Source organism: Nomascus leucogenys, chromosome 10 (assembly GCF_006542625.1).
Source record: "Nomascus leucogenys isolate Asia chromosome 10, Asia_NLE_v1, whole genome shotgun sequence".
Lineage (NCBI taxonomy): Eukaryota > Metazoa > Chordata > Mammalia > Primates > Hylobatidae > Nomascus > Nomascus leucogenys.
The window spans coordinates 30,183,570-30,203,409 of record NC_044390.1 but is presented as its reverse complement, the minus strand read 5'-3'; the positions used below and the strand labels follow the sequence as shown (position 1 = coordinate 30,203,409).

Below are 19,840 nucleotides of genomic sequence, written 5' to 3'. Positions count from 1 at the left end.
CTTTTAAAACAAGAAAATGGTGTGGTATGTTTGTGCCTTGGAAGGAATGACTGCCTTCTTTCTGAAGTCACCATCTTCCCAGTTTAACTCTAATACCTGTTTTCATTTTTATTTTTCTTCCTCACTACATTTGCTCTTTCCTCTACTTTCTACAGTGAGTTTTATGTAAAGCAATTTTCCAAGGAGTATTTTGAACTTCAGAATCACATTATCATTTTCCTTTAATCCTAGCTCAATTCAAATTTCTAGCTTTGGAATCCACATGGACTTCTACATGGGACAGGCAGTTCTGTTTCACAGAAACTGTGCAAAAATTAGTATTATTTTCTTGGGCTTTAAATAAAGTATTAGCAATGTAAAGCCTGTATTTCTTGTACAGAGGATTGCTTATCTCACTAACTTGTTATGGTGGTGGGTGAATTACAATAACCAAAAATCTTAACTGGCATACTCAGCATCTAATTTCATAACCATAAAACCTATGAAGTAGCCTTCTATAATTAGGTAGTTTATACAGAAATATAAAAGAAAAAAATCACAAAATATAATACCAAATATTATAGTGTTAAATCTTGAGAAAGAATAACTAACTACTCATGAGCCAGATACCCAAATCGTAACCACTGATTCTTGAATGAGAAAGAAGTCATAAAGTTTCTCTTGTCCCGTAACACCAAGAGAAACTAAGAGAACACTCTTGACTTTTCTTGTTGCCTCATTCACTCCTACCTAATTAGTCAAAACTCCTGTTCAACTGAGTCCATTTTACCGTTTTACTTCATTCCTCTTGGCACTGTCTTATTTCAAGTTTCAATGTTGTCTCCTACCACCTGTGTTACTTCAATAACACACTAAACTGTGGCCCTCTTGAAAAACTTACACTCACCCTCTTCAACCCAATCCCCTCTTCAGCTACAAAGGTTTCAGAATGATATTCCCGATTACAAATTTGTTTGCCGCTGCTCTTAAAATCCTTCAAAATCTCTCCATTACCAGCAGAGAAAGACCAGAACTTCTCAAGAGAACTTATCAAGCATTCCCAGCCAACCTCAGGGTCTGTCTCCCGATATACCTCCCCACCCCTTGCTCAATGCTCCAGTGGTATTTAATTATTCACAGTACCTCAAACAGGACAAACAGTCCATGCCTTCCTTTCCTGTTGAAACTATTTAGGCTCTTCGCACTGTCTGAAAAATCTATGTCCTCTTCATCCTGTGGTACCAGCACAGATTGGAAAATTTTTCCAATGCTAGCAAAGCTGTGTTAACCTCCAAATCACCCTGTGCTCACTTCCACTGCAGATATTATGACATTGCACTATCATCATCCTTTGGTTGTCTTCTTACAATAGGCTACAAGTGTGTTAAAGTCTGGGAATATGCCTTCACCTTGCCGCTTGCAATATGCCTGATTTATAATATGTATATTAGATATTATTTTAATTAATTACCATTTAATCATAAATGAAATAATTACTTCTACAACTGCCCAGACAGATAGTCACTCAGAATCCACACAAAAAATCTCAGGGAGAGACAACTTATTTCTTTATGAACATTCTAAACACCGGAAAGCCTTCTTAAAGTAGGCTACTATAAACAGCTCACCTCCAGAAATGAGCAATACTTGCCCCAAGGAATAATAGCAATGATAATGTTAAGAGTAATAATAATACAAATGACATTTCTAGAACCAGGTCTGGATTCTTAACATAAATGTGCTCAGTCTTTCCTCGTAGCACTCTACTGAGTCAGACACTATTATTTTCTCCCTGGTCCAGATGAGGAAAAGAGGAGGCTTAGAGAATTCCCTGAAGAAAAGACAGCAAGCAAGTTGTTGAGTCAGAATTCATATTTAGTGTATTCAGTCAAGTCCTTAACATTAATACACTAATTAGCTTCCATCTCAAAATCAACTATCAGAAGTCAGCCAGTTAGTTACTTAACTCCTTGACTCTAAGAAGACATGCAATTAAAAAAACAACTATATAATTTTATTTTTAACTTTTTTCCAAATTCTTCCATCCACGAAAGTCTTTTGAGAGAAAACATCTGTTAACATCCTACTGAACTACAGGTAACCAGTTCTAATACTGGTCTAAGCTTGATTTGTCTCTTAATTCATTGTTGAATTGTATTTGTTTTTTCTGCAGTCATAGCACAGTACTGGCACATAGTGAGCAAGTAGCCAACTGCACTCAAAATGCATTCACCTGATATGAATCATACCCAAATCCCACTGAATTAGGATCTCTGGGGTGAGACCTGATTTGCACAATTTCATTCATCATCTTAGGTGATTCATAGGCACATTCAAATTTCTGAACTGCAAATTTTAGGTAAACTGATAAAACAGTGTCCATTGCTGTCCTGGACTGAGAGTCTTACATCTAAGCAGGATATCTTACATATAAGCCCAGTGGTCCCCTCCTTCCCAATTTCCACCCTCCCTGTTCTCTCAAGCCTGTTATTCTGTCTTTGCCATGTTTCATGCCTTCAGATCTTTTTATTATTCAATGTTACATGACATGATATTCCCCGTTAAGCCTTCATGTTTGCTCACTATTCCATTGATTTTCCCCTTGATTTTTGGAAAATGCCTACCTATCTTCTGGGAGTTAACCAAAATGTCACCTTTGTTTCCTCCTTAACCTGTGCATCTACACTATATCAATGTCTCTACTATATCACTTAGTGCACTATAACTGTGAATTTGTAGTTCTTCTTTTCCTACTGAATACAAGTGTTGCGAAGGCAAGTGCCAAATTTTAATCCATTTTGCATTCTTAGAACATAACCCAGTTCTGGCCAACAGTTGAAATTCAGTAGTTGTCAACTAAGAGATTCAAAAGCATTAGAAACTTTGATGTTTTTTTCTCTCCCAGTTTGTTTAGTTAAAGGAGAATGTACAAATCCTGACAGCATGCTACTTTATCATCCAATCTGTGCAGGCCAAAGTAGAGGAAACACAAAAGACTGTATTGATGAAGAAACCCAGCATTGAAGTACAATGTCGAGTGCTCTGACAACTGCACTTACATCTAAAAACCAAACGTTACTATGAAATCACCTAAGATAGATAAATCAGAGATGAATTGAATCAATGATGAACAAAATTGAAAAAGAATCAGATTTTTTAAAACACTCACTAAATTAAAAAAATCTTGCAACTGATAGCATGTACATACTACAATTAAGAATTAAACAGTAAATTTATAGAAAAAAGAGGCAATTAATTAAAGACAACCCTGCTTTTGCATCAAGTCTAATCATTTTTTAATGTCATTAAAGCCTAATAATACATTAAAATATGTTTGATCTTATTAGTTTGCTTAAATTCTATATTTCTAGCATTGCACTCTAAGTATCAAATTACAGTCAACATAATGTGCCTGGGAATTAAGCATAAGCATACAGCATACAAATGATACAAATATGAAAGTTGTTGATGCATCCACTAATTATTTTAGATGATGGTGATAGGTTCACTCAGGCCTAATTATAAAGTTATAATATATTTTAAAAATTAAAGATAACTACAATTTTCGATCCTGTTTGTACAGACAAAGGCCAGTTAAGGTTCTATTCTGCCCATTTCCTACTCAGTCTACTTGGTTGCATTAAGAGCATTCTAGTAATTTTCATAATATTCCTCTCATTGCTCCTACAAGAAGCCTAAAAGAGAGAAGCAGAACAACTTAAATGATAAGTCAAACTGTAATAACTATTGTTATGTTTTCCTAAATGCCAATTTTACTACTTTTATCTAAAAATTAATACATCAACATCAGTAAGGAAGTTGGTTACTGCAATGATTATTATGCCATCATTTCCATTACAATTATTATGCAATATTCACTTTTAGCAAATAGCATTTAATCCTAAGTCAATAAACTTAAAAGTACCAAAATCAAGAACTGCATATCTGAATTTCTATTCTATAATTTGCAAGCACAGACACAAATTTTACATAAATTCTGAATAATGTCTGGCCTTTTCATGGAGCCCAAAATGACAAAAAACTCAAAAAAAATTTATATTGGTCCAAACAGTTTTTGCTTAAACATAATTTATAAACATGTAATCATATATTTAGAGTCAATTAATATTATTTGACTATATGGACCGTATTATTTAAATCACTACATTTTATAAAAGATGTCTTTGCATTTTATTATTTACTAAACACTTTTAAAATCCTGGATAAAATATTGGTGTAAAATAAAAGAACTTATGCAACCAAAAGTTGATTATTTTTTCTTTCTAGGTCTCTCATAGTAGAGACAACTCAAAGGAAAACACCTTTCACTTCTAAGACTAAATTATAGAAAAAACTTTCGAGAAAGACTATCTTGGCCTTTGCTCCAATTTTTAAAGATGTCTATAGCACAGTCAGATATTGTTGAAGAATGGCAAAGCTCAAAGATTTGATAGCACACCAACCAGGGGCTTCAAACAAAGAATGAAGGAGACACTACTGAAGTGTCTGCATGAGATTTTCTGGACACATACAGCATTGAGGAAATGTCAGTTTAGCGAGATGTTGGTATTATTATGAACTTTCAGGAAAGAAGGCCAGTCAAGTAATTGCAGCAATTATGGAGTATTTTTGCCCAACATTACCCATAACATTTTGCCCCAAGTTCTTCTGTTTTGATTTCTATAAAATGTATTTTCTGGGACACTCCCAAATTATAACACTGCTTTACATTCCCATCACATCATCTTTGACTTACTGTTCATTAAAGAATATTCAGGGAAATTGTTTTTTCTGTATTGTATTTACTGACCTCACAACAACATTTAACTTTGTTTGCAGATCTCCAATAGCTCTAAATGCTTTTCTCTTCAATTCACCAGTTATCCCTGGGAAAACCTACCATGACCTGGTTATTTACATTTGAGAAGATGGTGTTCTATTGCAATAGGTTGAACCAGTGTTGCATTAAAAATAAATAAATCAAACAAAAGTAGAAAAACATATCATAAAAGACATATACACAAAGGGGTCAAAGGAAAAATAGGTATCATTTCTTAATTATCTAAATATCTTCTGGCTCAGCTTGGGAGGTAGGCTCCTGCAGGTCTTCTCATAGGTGTTACGAGCTGAAGGGAAAAAAAGGGGGTTAAGTTCATAAGCAGGCTAGTTTTAAGGCTTTTTAGGAAGTAAGACAATAACATGTAAACTAGTGGAGAAGGCAGCAATGGAAGACTGCAACTAGAAGGGAATCTTGAAAATAAGGCAAATCCCTAAAATAATGACAAATTTCTGATATTGTTGAACAATAAGACATAGAAGGGGTCAGAGCCTATCCTTCCTAAGAGTCTTGCTGCTTCCCAAGAGCTAAAATTTGTACATTTAGTGTTAAACACAGTATAAACTAAGCAATCAAAATTGAATAGAATGAACACTTAATCAGAAGTCACAAGATCTAAATACTAGCCCTGCCATTGTCATTAACTTGTCATGGCTGAAACATGTCAGTTGTCTTCTCTGTGAATTGAGACAGTTGTGCCACATGATAGCCAATTTTCTTCCAGTTCTAATCAGCATAAACACCAGAAGTCTATCACATATTTCTTCACCAATTTCACTAATATAATATATATTTTGGACACATATAATAACATGCACACACGCACTTCTCAGTCAAAACTTAAAGCCATATTCCCACAAGTCAATTCTATCTCTTACCCACATACAAATTTTACAAACACGTTCCCTGAGTATGTATCTGTATCACAACAGTGAATATATATTTGAATATATATTCTTTTTATGTGGATACATATACCCTAAAAATAGAAAAACGATTTTCTCAAAAGAGAAATATGGAGCACTATACACTATACATGCACATTCATTTTAAAATAATCTTCCCTAGTGAGCACATTAAAATATATCTTAATGAACATTATGAACAAAATACAATTTTAACTTATGAAGTGTGCCAGCACACTATTTTCTATGTCTATTCTGATAGAATGGGTTATGAAAGAGATTAGAATTGAATAATTTGACACTATTTTGTAAACACTTAAATATGTTAGGCATAGTGTAAGTCCTCAAGAGAGTAAGATTGTCCCTTTTATATAAAATATGAAAAGGGGAAAAACATGGTGTTGTTGATAAGATACTTTTCAAGTGAAAATAAGACTGAGATTATCTAATCAGTTACCCTTGCAGGTGGATGGAAATACACCTGCACTGAATCTTAGACCTAAGAAATGACAGAGCCGAACATCCTTATGGGTTTCATGACAGAGCCACAGCAAAATGATTTCCTGAGATCAATATGTGGTTGAGAGAAAGCTGTTTTCAATGGAAACAGGAAGCTGGGAGCTAACCTGTTTCTATGGTAACCACAGCAGTAGCTACCCAACAGCTGTAGGGAAAAAAAAGGGCAGAAAGTTACAAATGAAATTTAAAAGAAAAAAAAAAAACAGATTCCGGTTTACTTTATTAGTGTGATGGTCCTTGGAGTGCAATCTGAATGGGCATGAACACGTTGTCCCTTCCTCCCTCCCCCAGAATCATAAGCAGTAATTATACTACAAATCTCAAAATTTTAGGGCTGAAAAGAAGTTTAGGTACTATGTAGTCCAATGTGTCATCTCAATGTTTGGGTTTTATTTTTCAGAATAAAGCAAAGGAAATCAAGATTCAGGAAGATGAAGTAAATTCTCCAAGGTCACACAACTAGTGTTGAAATCAAGGCTGGAGCATAGGTCTCGTAGGTCTCAATTCAGGCATTTTTCAATTCTTTTTCCATATAATATCCAGTCCTGCTCTGTTCTCCTCCCAACACTCACATTCTATTCACTTTCTATGAAAATATTGACTACACAGCGTTAGGGTTATTACCATCCCTCAACCTGCACGGAAGGCAAAAAAGCTTTTCTGTATTTAAAGAATATCTTGACTGCTCTTCTAGAAGAAAAGCCCTTCATATTTCAACTAGAATTGAATTAAGTTTATGGAATATATTGATGGTTATTTTTTGGACTATTTTGAAACTATATATTTTCTTCTACAGGTCTGTGTTTATCTTTAATGCCCTTTACTATTTTATTTGGACACATTTCTAAAGGTTCCCACAATAAAAAGAATATATGGCTCAGAAGTTCAAAGAATACAAGACTTGAAAATCACATTTACTTTATTTGTAGTAGTAAAAATTGGTGGTAACGATAAACATTTTCAAATGGAAAATCTACAAAAAGGTGGATCTATACCTTTCTTTTCAGTTGCTTTGAAAATGAGCTTACTGACAAAGATAAAAAACTTTCCTTGTCTTTTATTTAATTTTGTCAAGTCAGGTCTACAAATGAGCTCTTAGCAAAATATTACAGAAAAAGATCATACCTAATCTATCCAACTACGTTCACTTTTTGCACACTTAATGTTCAGCCATAAATCAGGTCACCTCGTATGTATATCATTAGTATGTATATTTAGTTGGCAATTAAATTTACTTGATTATTTTAGTGATCTTTAAATCAGGTACTCTCCGATTCTATCCAATGCTCAGAATATAAGCATAAAATTAAATTTATTCATAAACCTTTTAACTAGTGGCCCTGAAAAGGTCAAAAGACACTTAAATGCTTAGGTGGAAAGTGCAAACACATTGGACTATTATAGCAGACTGTTTGAAGGAATATGAAGTTTGGGTATGCATTGTCATGTGGTTGGCCATGACTTGTAATTAAATGGAAATAATAAAAGAAACTTGGCCACAACTCCAAATAGTTCAATTGTTGTTTGGTATAAGTACGGTCTTCATTATACTGTAAGGAGAGAGCCTGTAAGTCATTGTGAAAACAGAAAAATAAAGAATTTAAGAGCCTAACATTTTGTAATAAAATAAAGACCAATAATACCTTAACATCATTTCTAAAAGGAATGTTTTACTGCATGTGTCAGGCAATATTCCTATGTGAGTCTTTTTTTTGAGGAAAATGTATTTTTAACACCTCTAGAATTTTATTTGCCATAATCTTGGTTTTTTTTTTAATTTAATAGATAATGCCTTTAGGAAACATTTTATTATAAATAGGTGAGTTCATTGAAGGCAAAGGATTATATCTTCTCCATGTATTCCCAGTACTTTTCATAGTTTCCAGTCTACAGTGACTGCGTAATCAATATTCATTGAATAAATGCGCTTTCTAAAATTTTAATAATTGACAATATTTTATGAATAAGCTATATTTAGCCATTAATTCTTTTAATTAGAACCACTCTTACAAAACAAGACTTCAACATTTTCTTCCTTTAATTTTAATACATGATTCAAATTGTTCCTATACCTTATTATAATTTTTAAAAATCAAGTGCTACATTTAATACTAGCAAATATTTATTTAGATCATGTCTTTCTTGTTTTGTTTTGTGGCTTGGGGAAGAGGAAAAAGTGGACCATACAAAGTAAATTAAATATTTGCAAATTTGAGTCTAATGCTAGAAATTAAAATTTCCATTTTAATGGCTTCTAAGGAGTATGTTTTGGTAATGCTGTAGAAATAATCTATAATGCTAATAACATGAATATTTTCAAAATTTAAAAAATAATAGATTCATTATCAGAATCCCTGTATGATTCAGAAGGATTGTGTATGAGATACAACCCATATTGCATTTCAACAATGGCAAGTGAGATAAAGGTCAGGGGAATGTATGTGAAAGAGCTAGAAACACACCAAAAAGGCAACATCTTAAGTGGGGTTCCATGGCAGTTATTATTTTGTTTTCTCTTTTCTAAAATGTGCTTTAAAAACAGAAGATCTATCAGGTAATCAAAGATATGTGTAAATCACCAAGGAAGAGTCAACACTCTAAAACAGAGCTGAATTCAATCATCTCCCCTACCCTATAAAAAATATCAGTGAAAAGAAGAGAAGGAGACACTTATAACTGCTCTCAGCTGTTTAACATTCCAAAGAGATTCTTTGAAATTGTCATTTATTTTAGTATTTTGTCCTTATGTGATTTTTAAAAACTTCTAAAAATCTAGAAACTCTATCAAGGAATTCCTGCTTGGTACCTGTCCTTTTATATATGATACATTCTTCAAAGGAAAGCACATACAAGCTTCATTTTTTTCTAACACTTACATATTAAATTGAAAATATACAGTGCATCACATTTTTACAAATATATTTATGCATCCTTGTTTTTTACTGTTTGTAAATACCACTCACTAGCATCAACAAAATAACCTCTCTTTTTTTCCTGATCTCATTTTCTCCACAACAGGTTTCCATGACAACTTATATTTGAATTTTTATAAATTTCTATTTTTGAATACTATTCTTAAGAATAAGAATTTAAATGTATAAAATATAAACTTATTTACCAATGGAAATAGAACAATTTAGACCCCTCAAATATGTATTTACTTCATAAATTAAAAATCATAGAGGAGAGGGACATGCCAACCAAAACAAAAGACAAAAATGCAGGGTTGCAAAATTCAATTAATTATTCAGTTCCTATCACTGTTGTTTTTGTCTGTCATTTAAATCATAAAAGTTACAAACAAAGCACATCTATGATATAACTGATCCAATCTTTTCAATATTGGAGAAAAAAAGAAAATTGTCAAACAGGTATAATGAGTTGAAAAGGAAATTCAGAGTTAAATTTTTTCATGTCAAATATTTCAATAAAAGATGAGCTAATGTTAAAAAGTAAAAGTGTTTATAAAAGTTTAAATACTCCTATTAAGAATGAGACTCATGATAATAAGACAACTGAAGCAAACACTTGATAATTGTTTTATGTTTCCTCGAATTGTGTCCATGCAAAATATAATTTCAACTTGTGGCCTCCACATGTAATTCTATTTTTCAAACTAGTCAGATAATGTTGTCAGCCTATCATCTTAACTAAAAGTGCTCAGGTAAAAATATTAAGTCACTTTTAAATAGAACGGTGACTTATGATTACTTTTTTTTTAGCCAACCCCTAGTAATTTGAAAAGCTATTTCCCTGAAGACAAGACCCACAAAAGAAAGCCAAACGTTAAACCCTGACTGGTCAATAAAAATGGAAAGTTCAAACAGGATTCTTTTTAAGAAGTTAATTCAAGTCTCATACTTTTATTCTACTGTTAGGTGGTAGAGGGTAAAAATTATAGGAGTGAAAGTCCTGGAATACATATATTTTAAAAGTCATAGATGACCTTTCAAAGTTAGGACTCTAGTGAAATGTCTTATGCCGCATTAAATCTCAAGAGCAATGTGATCTGCAGAGATTTCACAATCCAGTCCAGTTATAATCAGTAGTTTTGTTAGAAAGGGCCTGAGAAGAGTGTCATGAGACCTCTGGGATAATTTTGGCTTTGCTGTTAACTTGATGTATAACCTTGGCCATCACTTAGCATCTGCAGTCTTCATTTTCCTCATCTACAATATAAAGGGTCTTGACTAAATGTGACCTCAAATAAATTTTTCAGGTCCATGATTCTTAGCTGATTCTGCTTCTACTTGCTCTTTGACCTTGTTTTACTCTCAACTTTGGTGTATTCTTTTCTCACCTAAAACAGATGCAGATCAAAGTCTCAAGATTATTATAATGAAATATCATAGTAAATACTTTTTAAACACAATTTTCAAGTCAATGGTTTATCCTTTTGCTCAATAATCTATAGAATCAAATTTCATGGCAATGATAAAAGTTGAACACCTTCTTAAAGTTTTTGCTATGCAATCTGGCCTACAATAAAATGTATTATGTTATCATAAGGAAAAATAATAGAACATTCTGTCCTTTTGCAGCAGACGATCTGGAAAAAAAGAATCACATGACGGGCCTGAAAACAAATTCAGATTATCTTTTTAGCCACCAAGTGGAAAGAGCTCCATAACACTCAGCTGGAATCCAAAAAACACAGATGCACAGATGTAATGGTCATGAGCCTGTGGTTTAATTTAAATAAATATGCACTTGTGGTTTTGTTTGGTTGGTTTGGGTTTTTTTTTTTTTTTTTCCTGAATGCCAACTCTGTTGTTGAATTTATGGCATGGCCTGCAAAAAAAAAAAAAAAAGATTTCCAAGTTGAAGCTATTAATTCTATGTTCAAATATGTGTATGCAGGCATGTTAGAATTTATGTATGCATTTAAATACCAAGTCTAAAAGAGTAGCAATGCTTTAAATTGTCTCTTTCATATTCTATTTCACACTGAAAACAAAACACATCCACAGACTTCCAAAGTGTTATCAGTAGCACATCTTCTGACAAATTAGTAGATAGCTGCATAACATCTCAGATGCAGACACTTCTGACACACAGAGGAAGAAAATAATGAAGATAGAGCCAAAGTAAAGTTGGGAGAATTGCCATTCTGCCCATGGGGTGTCTTTTCTGGGTGTCGGAAGCAAACCAGACACATGCAGTTGCAAAGATTTAACTGAATACAGTACTTGGTTCTCACATATAATTAAAAACCATTCACATACTGTATAATTTTTGGTTATTTATATGTCTTTATTTCCTTTCAACCAGAGAAACCATTATTGGTTACTTTTATAATCTCTTCATGAGATTTTGAAGAATTAATTGGGAATGTCAAGGATTAAAGTTGAGCTGTCATTTAAACTAGAACCCAAAAAAGAACACTGAGGCTGGAATCACAATATTAAAAGTAAAATAAAGTTTGCTCCAATCTAAACTACTCAGATTTAGAGAACTAGGATCACCAAAGCGGTTAATGCGTGTTCAACCTGTAAGGATCAGAGATACAGCCCAAAGCAAAAGGGAACAGGCTCAAAATTCCGTGTGTAAGTGGGCTCTCTGGTCAACTCACGGAAACAATCCTAGTATTCGTCTCTCTTGGAAAGCGACAGGCCCAAACAACGTTCTGGAGATTCTCTTCACAAAATAAACCTCCCCGCAAACCTTTCCTCCCTCCACCTCCCCAGTCACATAGATATATTCCATTTCCCCTTCCTCTGTCCTCAGGTTCAACCCCTAATTGGAGCCACTGCTCTGGGTGAGTCAGATGTGAAGGGGCCTCACTGAAAATGTCAAATAGGGATGACCAGGAGGCCAGAAGAGAGATCTGAGCTAAAGGAAAAGCTAGAACAAAGGAGTGAGGGAGAAACTCGAGATGAATCCTCATACCCGTTTCAGGGCAGGGTCCAAAGACGTGCACAGAGAAGTCGACATTTGCCCTCTAGGTCCCATCTGCTAAAGTGAATCTGTTTGAGTTGGGAGAAGAGGAGGAGGAGAAAGATGGGACTGGGTAGGGATGGTGGCCAGGGTCCCTGGGTTTACCCTGCAAAGGATGAGCCTCTAACTGTATCTCTAGGAAGTCCCGGGTCTCTTCTACCCCCCATCCCTGAGACCCTGGGGTGGAAAAGAACAGAAAGTTGGGGAGGGAGTTGGGAGAAGTTGAAGCAGCAGGGAAGGGGTCGATTCTGGCCTTACCCTGGCAGCTCTGGACGAGTAGGGGTCTTCGAAGAGGGCCCACATGCGGGGCTGCAGCCTTCTCCAGCGGCCAGATTTGCCATCGGGGCCCCCGAGCCCCGCCGCGTCCTCGATGCCCAGCCTCTTGGCCGCCAGGTCCTCGTCGTCGCCAGGGTCGCCGCCAATGAGGTCGGGGGTCTCGAAGATGTCCAGCGCCTCCTCGGCGTCGCGGTGCTGCCGGTAGGTCATCCAGCAGCAGGGCTCCACGTCCGTCTCGTCGATGCCCCAGAAGGCCAGCTCCTCCTCGAAGAGCGGCCCGCACACGTCTGCGGGGCAGTGCAGCTTGCCGGTGCGGTAGTAGTTGAGCACATAGGCGAAGACGCCCGGGTGTCGGTCGAAGAAGAACTCGCGGCCGCTCCCTGGGTGGTCGCTGGCCCTGCCGCCGCGGGAACTGCAGTTGCCCGCGCCGCCCTCGAAGCAGCCGCCTGGCCCGGGGGACAGCGGGGGCGCTCTCGGCGGCGGCGACAGTGGAGGCGGCGACGGCTGCAGCTTGTCGCCCGCCGTGGTCAAGCAGTCGCCCGGGGGCTCGGAGGAGGCAAGAAGGGCCAGGCGTGTTCCAGGCAGGGTCTTGAGGGTGCTGCGGTAGGTTTCGTGCCGGGTGCCCCCGACATTGAGGATCACCCTCTCGTTGTTCTCGATCTTGCCCATCTCTGTGACTCAGACATGACTGGGGGGAGGCAAACACAGCGCCGAGTTAAAGATCTTGGCCGTCAAAGACACACCATGACCCCCACCACCAACCCAGAGCGAGTCCCGGGATGCAGGGTTGGCAGACAGGCATGGGGCAAAGACCCTCCCCCGGAGGGGATCAGCGTCCAGCGCTGTCCCCGCCTCTTGCATCACACCTTTCCCAGGTTTCCAGAGAACTACAGAGATAGCAGTCCAAGTCTTTCTTGACCTTTCCTGACACGGTTTCGCCTGCCTCCCGCTTTCCTTTTTTTGGCTCTGATCTCTTCTTCATCTTTTCACCTTCCACTCTTCCTCTTTTCTGTTCCCTCTCAAGTCCAACCTGCTCCCAGCCCCTAATCCCCTCTCTGCCTCCCCAAACACCTCTCTCTCCCTCTAAACCTACTTTCTCCCCCTCCTTTGCCCCATTCTCTCCTCCTCCCCTGGTTGGCTTCTCGCTCCCACTCTCCAAGACCCTTCTGTTTCTCCCCTTCCCCTAGCCTGGATGCAATTCCCTTAGGCAGGGAGTTTTCCTCAGGCAACTTGGCAGTGTTGGGTGAGAGCACACCCTCCCCCCACCCTGTGACGAGCCCCGATTCCACACCCACCCTAGGTCAAGCCCGGACCCTCGCTACTCCGTAGCCCTCAGGCAGTGCCCTCTGCGCAACGTGTTCTAGGTTCACCTCTACACTTGCTCACAGACCATGCAAAAAGACAACGCAGAAGTCAGAGAAAAAAAAATCTCTGCTGTTGCTTTTCACCTAGGAGACCTCTGACTTATTTCCTCATTCGATTTCCTCTTCGCATTATTATTATTGTTGTTGTTGATATTATTATTACTTGGGAAAGGAAACAACTAACTAGGATCCATCTTTAAGAATAAAGTGATCAATGCATCCCACCCATCCCCCTTCCCAAGAAAAACAAATCCCTTAGGGGGTGGAGGGTGGGGGATTTGCTTTCTAGGAGGGGCGAGGCTCGGGGAAAAGCTGCTTGGAGGCACACCCCCTGGGTCCCTGAGCTGGAAGTCTCGCTGACAGTGTCCCTGTTTCCAGCCTCCCAGCCACCTCTCCCCAGGGCTTCATCTCTACATTCCTATTGCGGAAAGGCGGAGCTCGGGGTGGGGGGGATGCCTGCCTGCAGGGTCAACATGCCCTTTCCAGGAAATCGCCCCTTTCACCACCCCGCCCCCATTTCCAGATACCTTAAGGAGACCGAGAGAAAAGTGGTTCTGCTTTGGTTTCCGAGTGGACGAGGTTCTCTGGGCAGCGGGACTGAGTCTTGGCGCCCAGCTGAGCCGCCCTTCTCCGACGAGAAACTACTTGTTGGCGTTTTCCGGATTCAGGTGGTTGAGCCGCTTCGCTGGGCGCTGGGGTGGGGGAGAAAGCCCCCGCCGGCCGCCGGCCGCGCTCCCCGCCTTCATTCTGTGATCTGCGGATTTGCCAGTCGCCAACCTCCGCGCCCAGAGTCACCATCGCGCAGGGTTGGGCAAACCATGGAGCTCGGGGCGGGTCCAGCCGGCACTGCCCGACCCCACCGGGAGCGGGCAGATCGGCTGGCCTTGAACGGAGCGGAGACTGGCCGGAGGTCAGGAGAGCTCACCACTTGAAGGTGAAGTCGCCCTGCTCCGATTCCATCTGCAGATTTTGTTTCTCCCCTAAATCAGCCACTGCTGGAGCTGTCCCTTCAGCACCACTCGCCGTCAACCTCCCGCCGCCATCCGAAGCACAGGGCTCAGGAAAGGGTGGCTGGGTGGGTCTGGAGAAGCTATGTGTACCAACCAGGTTCACATATTTTTCTTCCGTAAAGCTCTGTCTCCACCCTCTCTGGAGCTTCTGCCTGCCTTATTTACATCCCACTCTCCACACCCTCTCTCTCCCCCCACCCCTGGCCATGCCCCACCCCTCCCAATAAGTGAGAGAATCTAAAACCAAGTGAATTTTTTTTTTCTCAACGACAGTTGACCAGAGAGAGAGGTCTACTAACGGGTGACAGTAAATATTGTTTTTTATGTCTTATGCATAGCTCTGGCTTGCTTTTTCAAATCAAATGTCAGTCTCCAGCCACCACACCACGGTTATCTAAAGCAAAACAAGTTTTAGAAGTTTATCCCCGGAAGACAGTGCTTTACAAAGTACAAGCTCCAGGGTTACTTTTTGCCTGAAGCTGAAGAGAAAAGCCACAGATACCCAAGTATCCAAGTAATTCTCTAATAAGCCAATTTCACCCTTTCTCAAGTTTTCATTGCCCCTTGTATTAGTTTCCTAGGGCTGCCATAAGAAAGTATGACAAACTGGGTGGCTTAAACAGCAGAAATGTATTGTCTCATGGTTCTGCCAGTTTCAAATACAAAATTAAAGTGTTGTTAGCGTTGGCTTCTTCTGAGGCTTTTGGAGGAAGAATATGTTCCAGTCCTCTCTCCTTGGCTTGTAGATGGGCATCTTCTCCCTGTGCCTCTTCTGACTATTTTCTCTCCATGCATATCTGTCTCTGTGTCCAAACATCCTCTTTTTATAAGGATATCAGTTATATTAGATTGGGGCCCACCCTAAATGACCCCATTTCAACTTCACTATCTCTATAAAGATTCTATCTCCATACAAGTTTACATTCTGAGGTACTGAAGGTTAGGACTCTAATACAACTTTTATGAGGGGAAGGAGGGGCACTATTCAACCTATAACAGGCCTCATCACCAAACAGATTGTGTGTGTGTGTGTGTGTGTGTGTGTGTATCTGTGTGCATATTCCAAGAAGGAAGGAAGGAAGGAAGGAAGGAAGGAAGGAAGGAAGGAAAGAAAGAAAGAAAGAAAGAAAGAAAGAAAGAAAGAAAGAAAGAAAGAAGGGAAGGAAGGCAGACATTATTCTACAGGCATAGTTTGTTAGAATTGAAGTCCACCCAGTAGGGAAAACACCAAGTCCTCTGTGGAAGAAGATCTCTTTGATAAACAGGTATTGATATGATACTATGGCTTAGAAAGAGCAAGACTTGTGAGTTATTAATAAGAAAATTTCAGCAATATAGAGGGTGATAAGACAGGTAGCAAAATGTGAATTCACTAAATAAACATTTATCTGTTATGACACATTAAATAGGTTAACAAAGTAGAGAACCAAAAGGTATTTGGAAGGTCATTGATGTCTAGAAAATAAATGCAAAAGATACAATATATACATTTATTTTTTAAATTACTGACAATTTGACAGTAAATATGTAAAGACCATGTGGACCCAGCATGTGAGTAAACACACACAAAAATGTATAAGGCTTTAATGTGAAGAAAATTATTTTAATTTTATACAATTATCAATCACTGAAGCATTTCAAAAAATAATAATGATAATAAATTTCAATTGCCAGAAAAGTTACAAAGAAAAAGTAAATTCACCTTCTAACAGTCATTCTTCCATTGTCTAGATGGTGTCTTATATTGCCTAATGTAAATTTAGTAGGTAAAAGGGGGAAAGTGGTTTGCTTTAGAATAAATTAACAACTATAATAGCCACAGAAGCATTTATAATAATAGGTATTTACTGAGATCATACTATGTTAAAAATGCTTCACACAAATTATCCCCTTTTAATTTAAATGGAGAAAATGTTCATATTAAATTGCAAGACTGTAAAAAGATAACTCATACAGATGATAGGAATCAGTAATGAAAGCCTTTAGTCTCATATTAGTTGCATTATGAGACAACTACAGAGAAAACAAAAAGAAAGGAAAAGATAATGCAAAGTACTCATGGGGAGGAAAATGGAAAGACAAGGATCTAACGAATCAGTTTGAGTGTAAGGTTATATTATATAAGCTATCTAGAAATAATCACATTGACAGGAGGATCATCGTTCAGAAGAACTCAGACTTTTCTTGTGATTCAAAAAGAATTATATGTGAAATTAGAGAACATCTCAGATAAGTTTGAAAATAAGAATGTGGAAAGATAAAAGGATGAGATGTGCATGTCAATGGATAATTGATACACAAAGCAAGGAATAAAATACAGTCTCTTTCATTTTTTGCTGGTCAATAGAACAGGGGAAGAACCTAAAACAAATATCCAGGCTCCATTATATAAGACAGGAGAGAACGGAAAACCCCTCCAGCCAACCAACTTTACTGATCCTGCTGTAAAAGTCAGATAAAAGTGAAAAGAAAGAAAAGCTTTGAAATATGGCAATGGAAAACTGAGGGAGAAAAACATTTGTGGTTTCCTTTGTGGTCTGTGTGGAGCAAGGATTTAGAAAACTGTACGGACATTACCCCTTGCAGGGAAGCAACTGAAATGCTGCTTCCTTTATAATTCTTGAGTCAGCATCACAGAAAGGCTACAGAAACTAAGCACTACGTCACCATCAGAAACGTGGATTGATCTCATGAAGCCACACTGTGACTGTCAGAATGACATACTTGCAAAAGTTTAGCATTTGAACAACTTAATTCTTCTAAAGTCTAATGTGAGGATTTTTAAAATATTGTTCACTCTCAAAAAGTAATATATCCATAAACAAAATTTTTCTGCAGTAGATTAAAGAATGGCCACAATTTTTCATTGCTCCCTACAGATTTGGCCTTTTATAATGTGACTTTGCAACTTCTCCCTTCAAGTCTGTTTCTCCAGCTCTTGAATCTGTGCTGGCTTTGTAACTTACTTTGGCCAATAGAATGGAATGGAAGTGATTATGTACCAGTTCCAAATCCAGGCTTCAAATGGTCTAGTATGCTTCTACGCTCTTGCTCTCTCTCTCTCTCTCCCTTCCTCTCTCTTTCTTGGAACTCTATCCTGATACTATGAAAATAAGTCTTAACTAGTTGACATCATGAGAGACATATATGACAGTCATGCACACACACACACACACACACACACACACACACACACACACACTTTCAGTACAACAAGAAATAGTATTAGGAGCCAACTCAGAGGACATAATAGAGGATTATCCATAAAATAAATAAGTTGTGTCTCAAAACAGTTAAACTTCTCATTCCTGCCCCCATATGATAGCCAGCTGGTTTCCAAAAGTAGAAAACTGTCTTCCTTCCTCTTATTCATCTGTCTAGAACTGTCCAGCCCAAATGCAATGACCTACAGAATTATGAGCTAAATAAAAGACTACAGTTAAGCTAAGAAATTTTGGAATGGTTTGGTATTACTGATTAATCCTCTAAGTTTCTTTTGTTCAAAAAGTAATAATATGAACCTACATACCTGCCCTCTTTACAACAACTAACATTTATATTATGTATTATGAATTCAAAAAGAAAAACAGTATCTGATATATATTTTTCTCATTTCAAACATTCTTGTTAAGCATTCTTTACAGTGGTTAATTACAAAGGCCTTGGAGACAAATAAAATAGAATTTATCTTCTGGGTGTCATTCACTAGATGTCTCACCTGGAGACAGTTGCACAACTCCTTCAGCCTTAGTTTTTGATGACACTATACTAGCTATGAGTATTAAATGACAAAAGGCCTGTAAGGCCGTAGAAATATTTCTGGCACATTTTAGACATCTACTAATTGTTAGTTTTTATTGTCAAGTGAGAAAAAAGTCTCAGCCTCAACTCAAGTAGTTAATAATTGACAGAAACAAGACCATGTTCCATATCCTCTGATGACCATCCTAACTTCTGTCATACCATATTGCCTTGCATAGAGGTCAAAACTAGCTCAAATACTTAATATTCCTCATAAATGTAGTGAAAGTGCAATGTTTTAATCCTTGTAATAAATCTCCATTCTTCTCAAATTATTTTTACTTAAAAATATATGGGCTGGGCGTGGTGGCTCATGCCTGTAATCCTAGCACTTTAGGAGGCCTAGGTGGGCAGATCACAAGGTCAGGAATCTGAGACCATCCTGGCCAACATGGTGAAACCCCATCTCTACTAAAAATACAAAAAATAGCTGGGCATGGGGGCAGCCACCTGTAATCCCAGCTACTTGGGAGGCTGGGGCAGGAGAATCATTTTAACCCGGGAGGCGGAGGTTGCAGTGAGCAGAGATCACACCATTGCACTCCAGCCTGGGTGACAGGTCGAGACTCTGTCTCAAATATATATATAGTATAAGATATTATAATACATACTATATATTTATGTATATATATATATGTATGTGTATATATTTATGTACTAACCGTCTTTAAATGAGCTACTACATTGTCTTAGTCCATTTTGTGCTACTATAACAAAATAATTGAGACTGGGTAATTTATAAAAACAGAAATGTATTCCCTCACAGCTCTGGAAGCTAGAAAGACAAAGACCAAAGTGCCAACACCTGGTACGGGTCTTCTTATTGCATCCTCAGATGGTGGAAGGCAGAAGGGCAAGAGAGGGACAAATTCTTTGCCTTCACATTGCAGAAGAGAGAGAACCCCCTCCTGAAATTTTTTATAACAGCGTTATTCCATTTATGAAGGTGGTGCACTGATAACCTAAGAACATCCCAAGTCTCACCTCCCAACACTGCCACACTGGGGATCAAGTTTCTAACACACGCATTTGAGGGGACATATTAAGACCATGGCATTTACGCAATACACTCTTTTCCTACCCAAACTAATTACAGTAGATGCTTGAATAATACAGAGATTGGGGGAAATGATCCCCACATGGTGGAAAATCTATATATAACTTTTGACTCTCTAAAAACTTTACTAGCCTACTGTTGACCATAAGGCTTAC

The 19,840-nt window shown here is 38.0% G+C and overlaps 1 protein-coding gene across 16 annotated transcripts in view; it reads right to left on the bottom strand.

Moving 5' to 3' along the window:
* The window catches only part of KCNC2 (potassium voltage-gated channel subfamily C member 2), a 171,717-nt gene extending 156,717 nt beyond the window's left edge, over nt 1-15,000 (bottom strand). For all 16 annotated transcript variants that reach the window (XM_030819960.1, XM_030819957.1, XM_003259557.4 and 13 more), the window contains exons 1-2: nt 14,345-15,000; nt 12,436-13,141 (exon numbers count right to left, since the gene is read on the bottom strand). In XM_030819960.1, the coding sequence (XP_030675820.1) occupies nt 12,436-13,122 (687 nt within the window). In that variant the 5' untranslated portion in view covers nt 13,123-13,141; nt 14,345-15,000. The remainder of the gene's footprint in view (nt 1-12,435; nt 13,142-14,344) is intronic.
* Between the last annotated feature and the right edge of the window lie 4,840 nt (nt 15,001-19,840).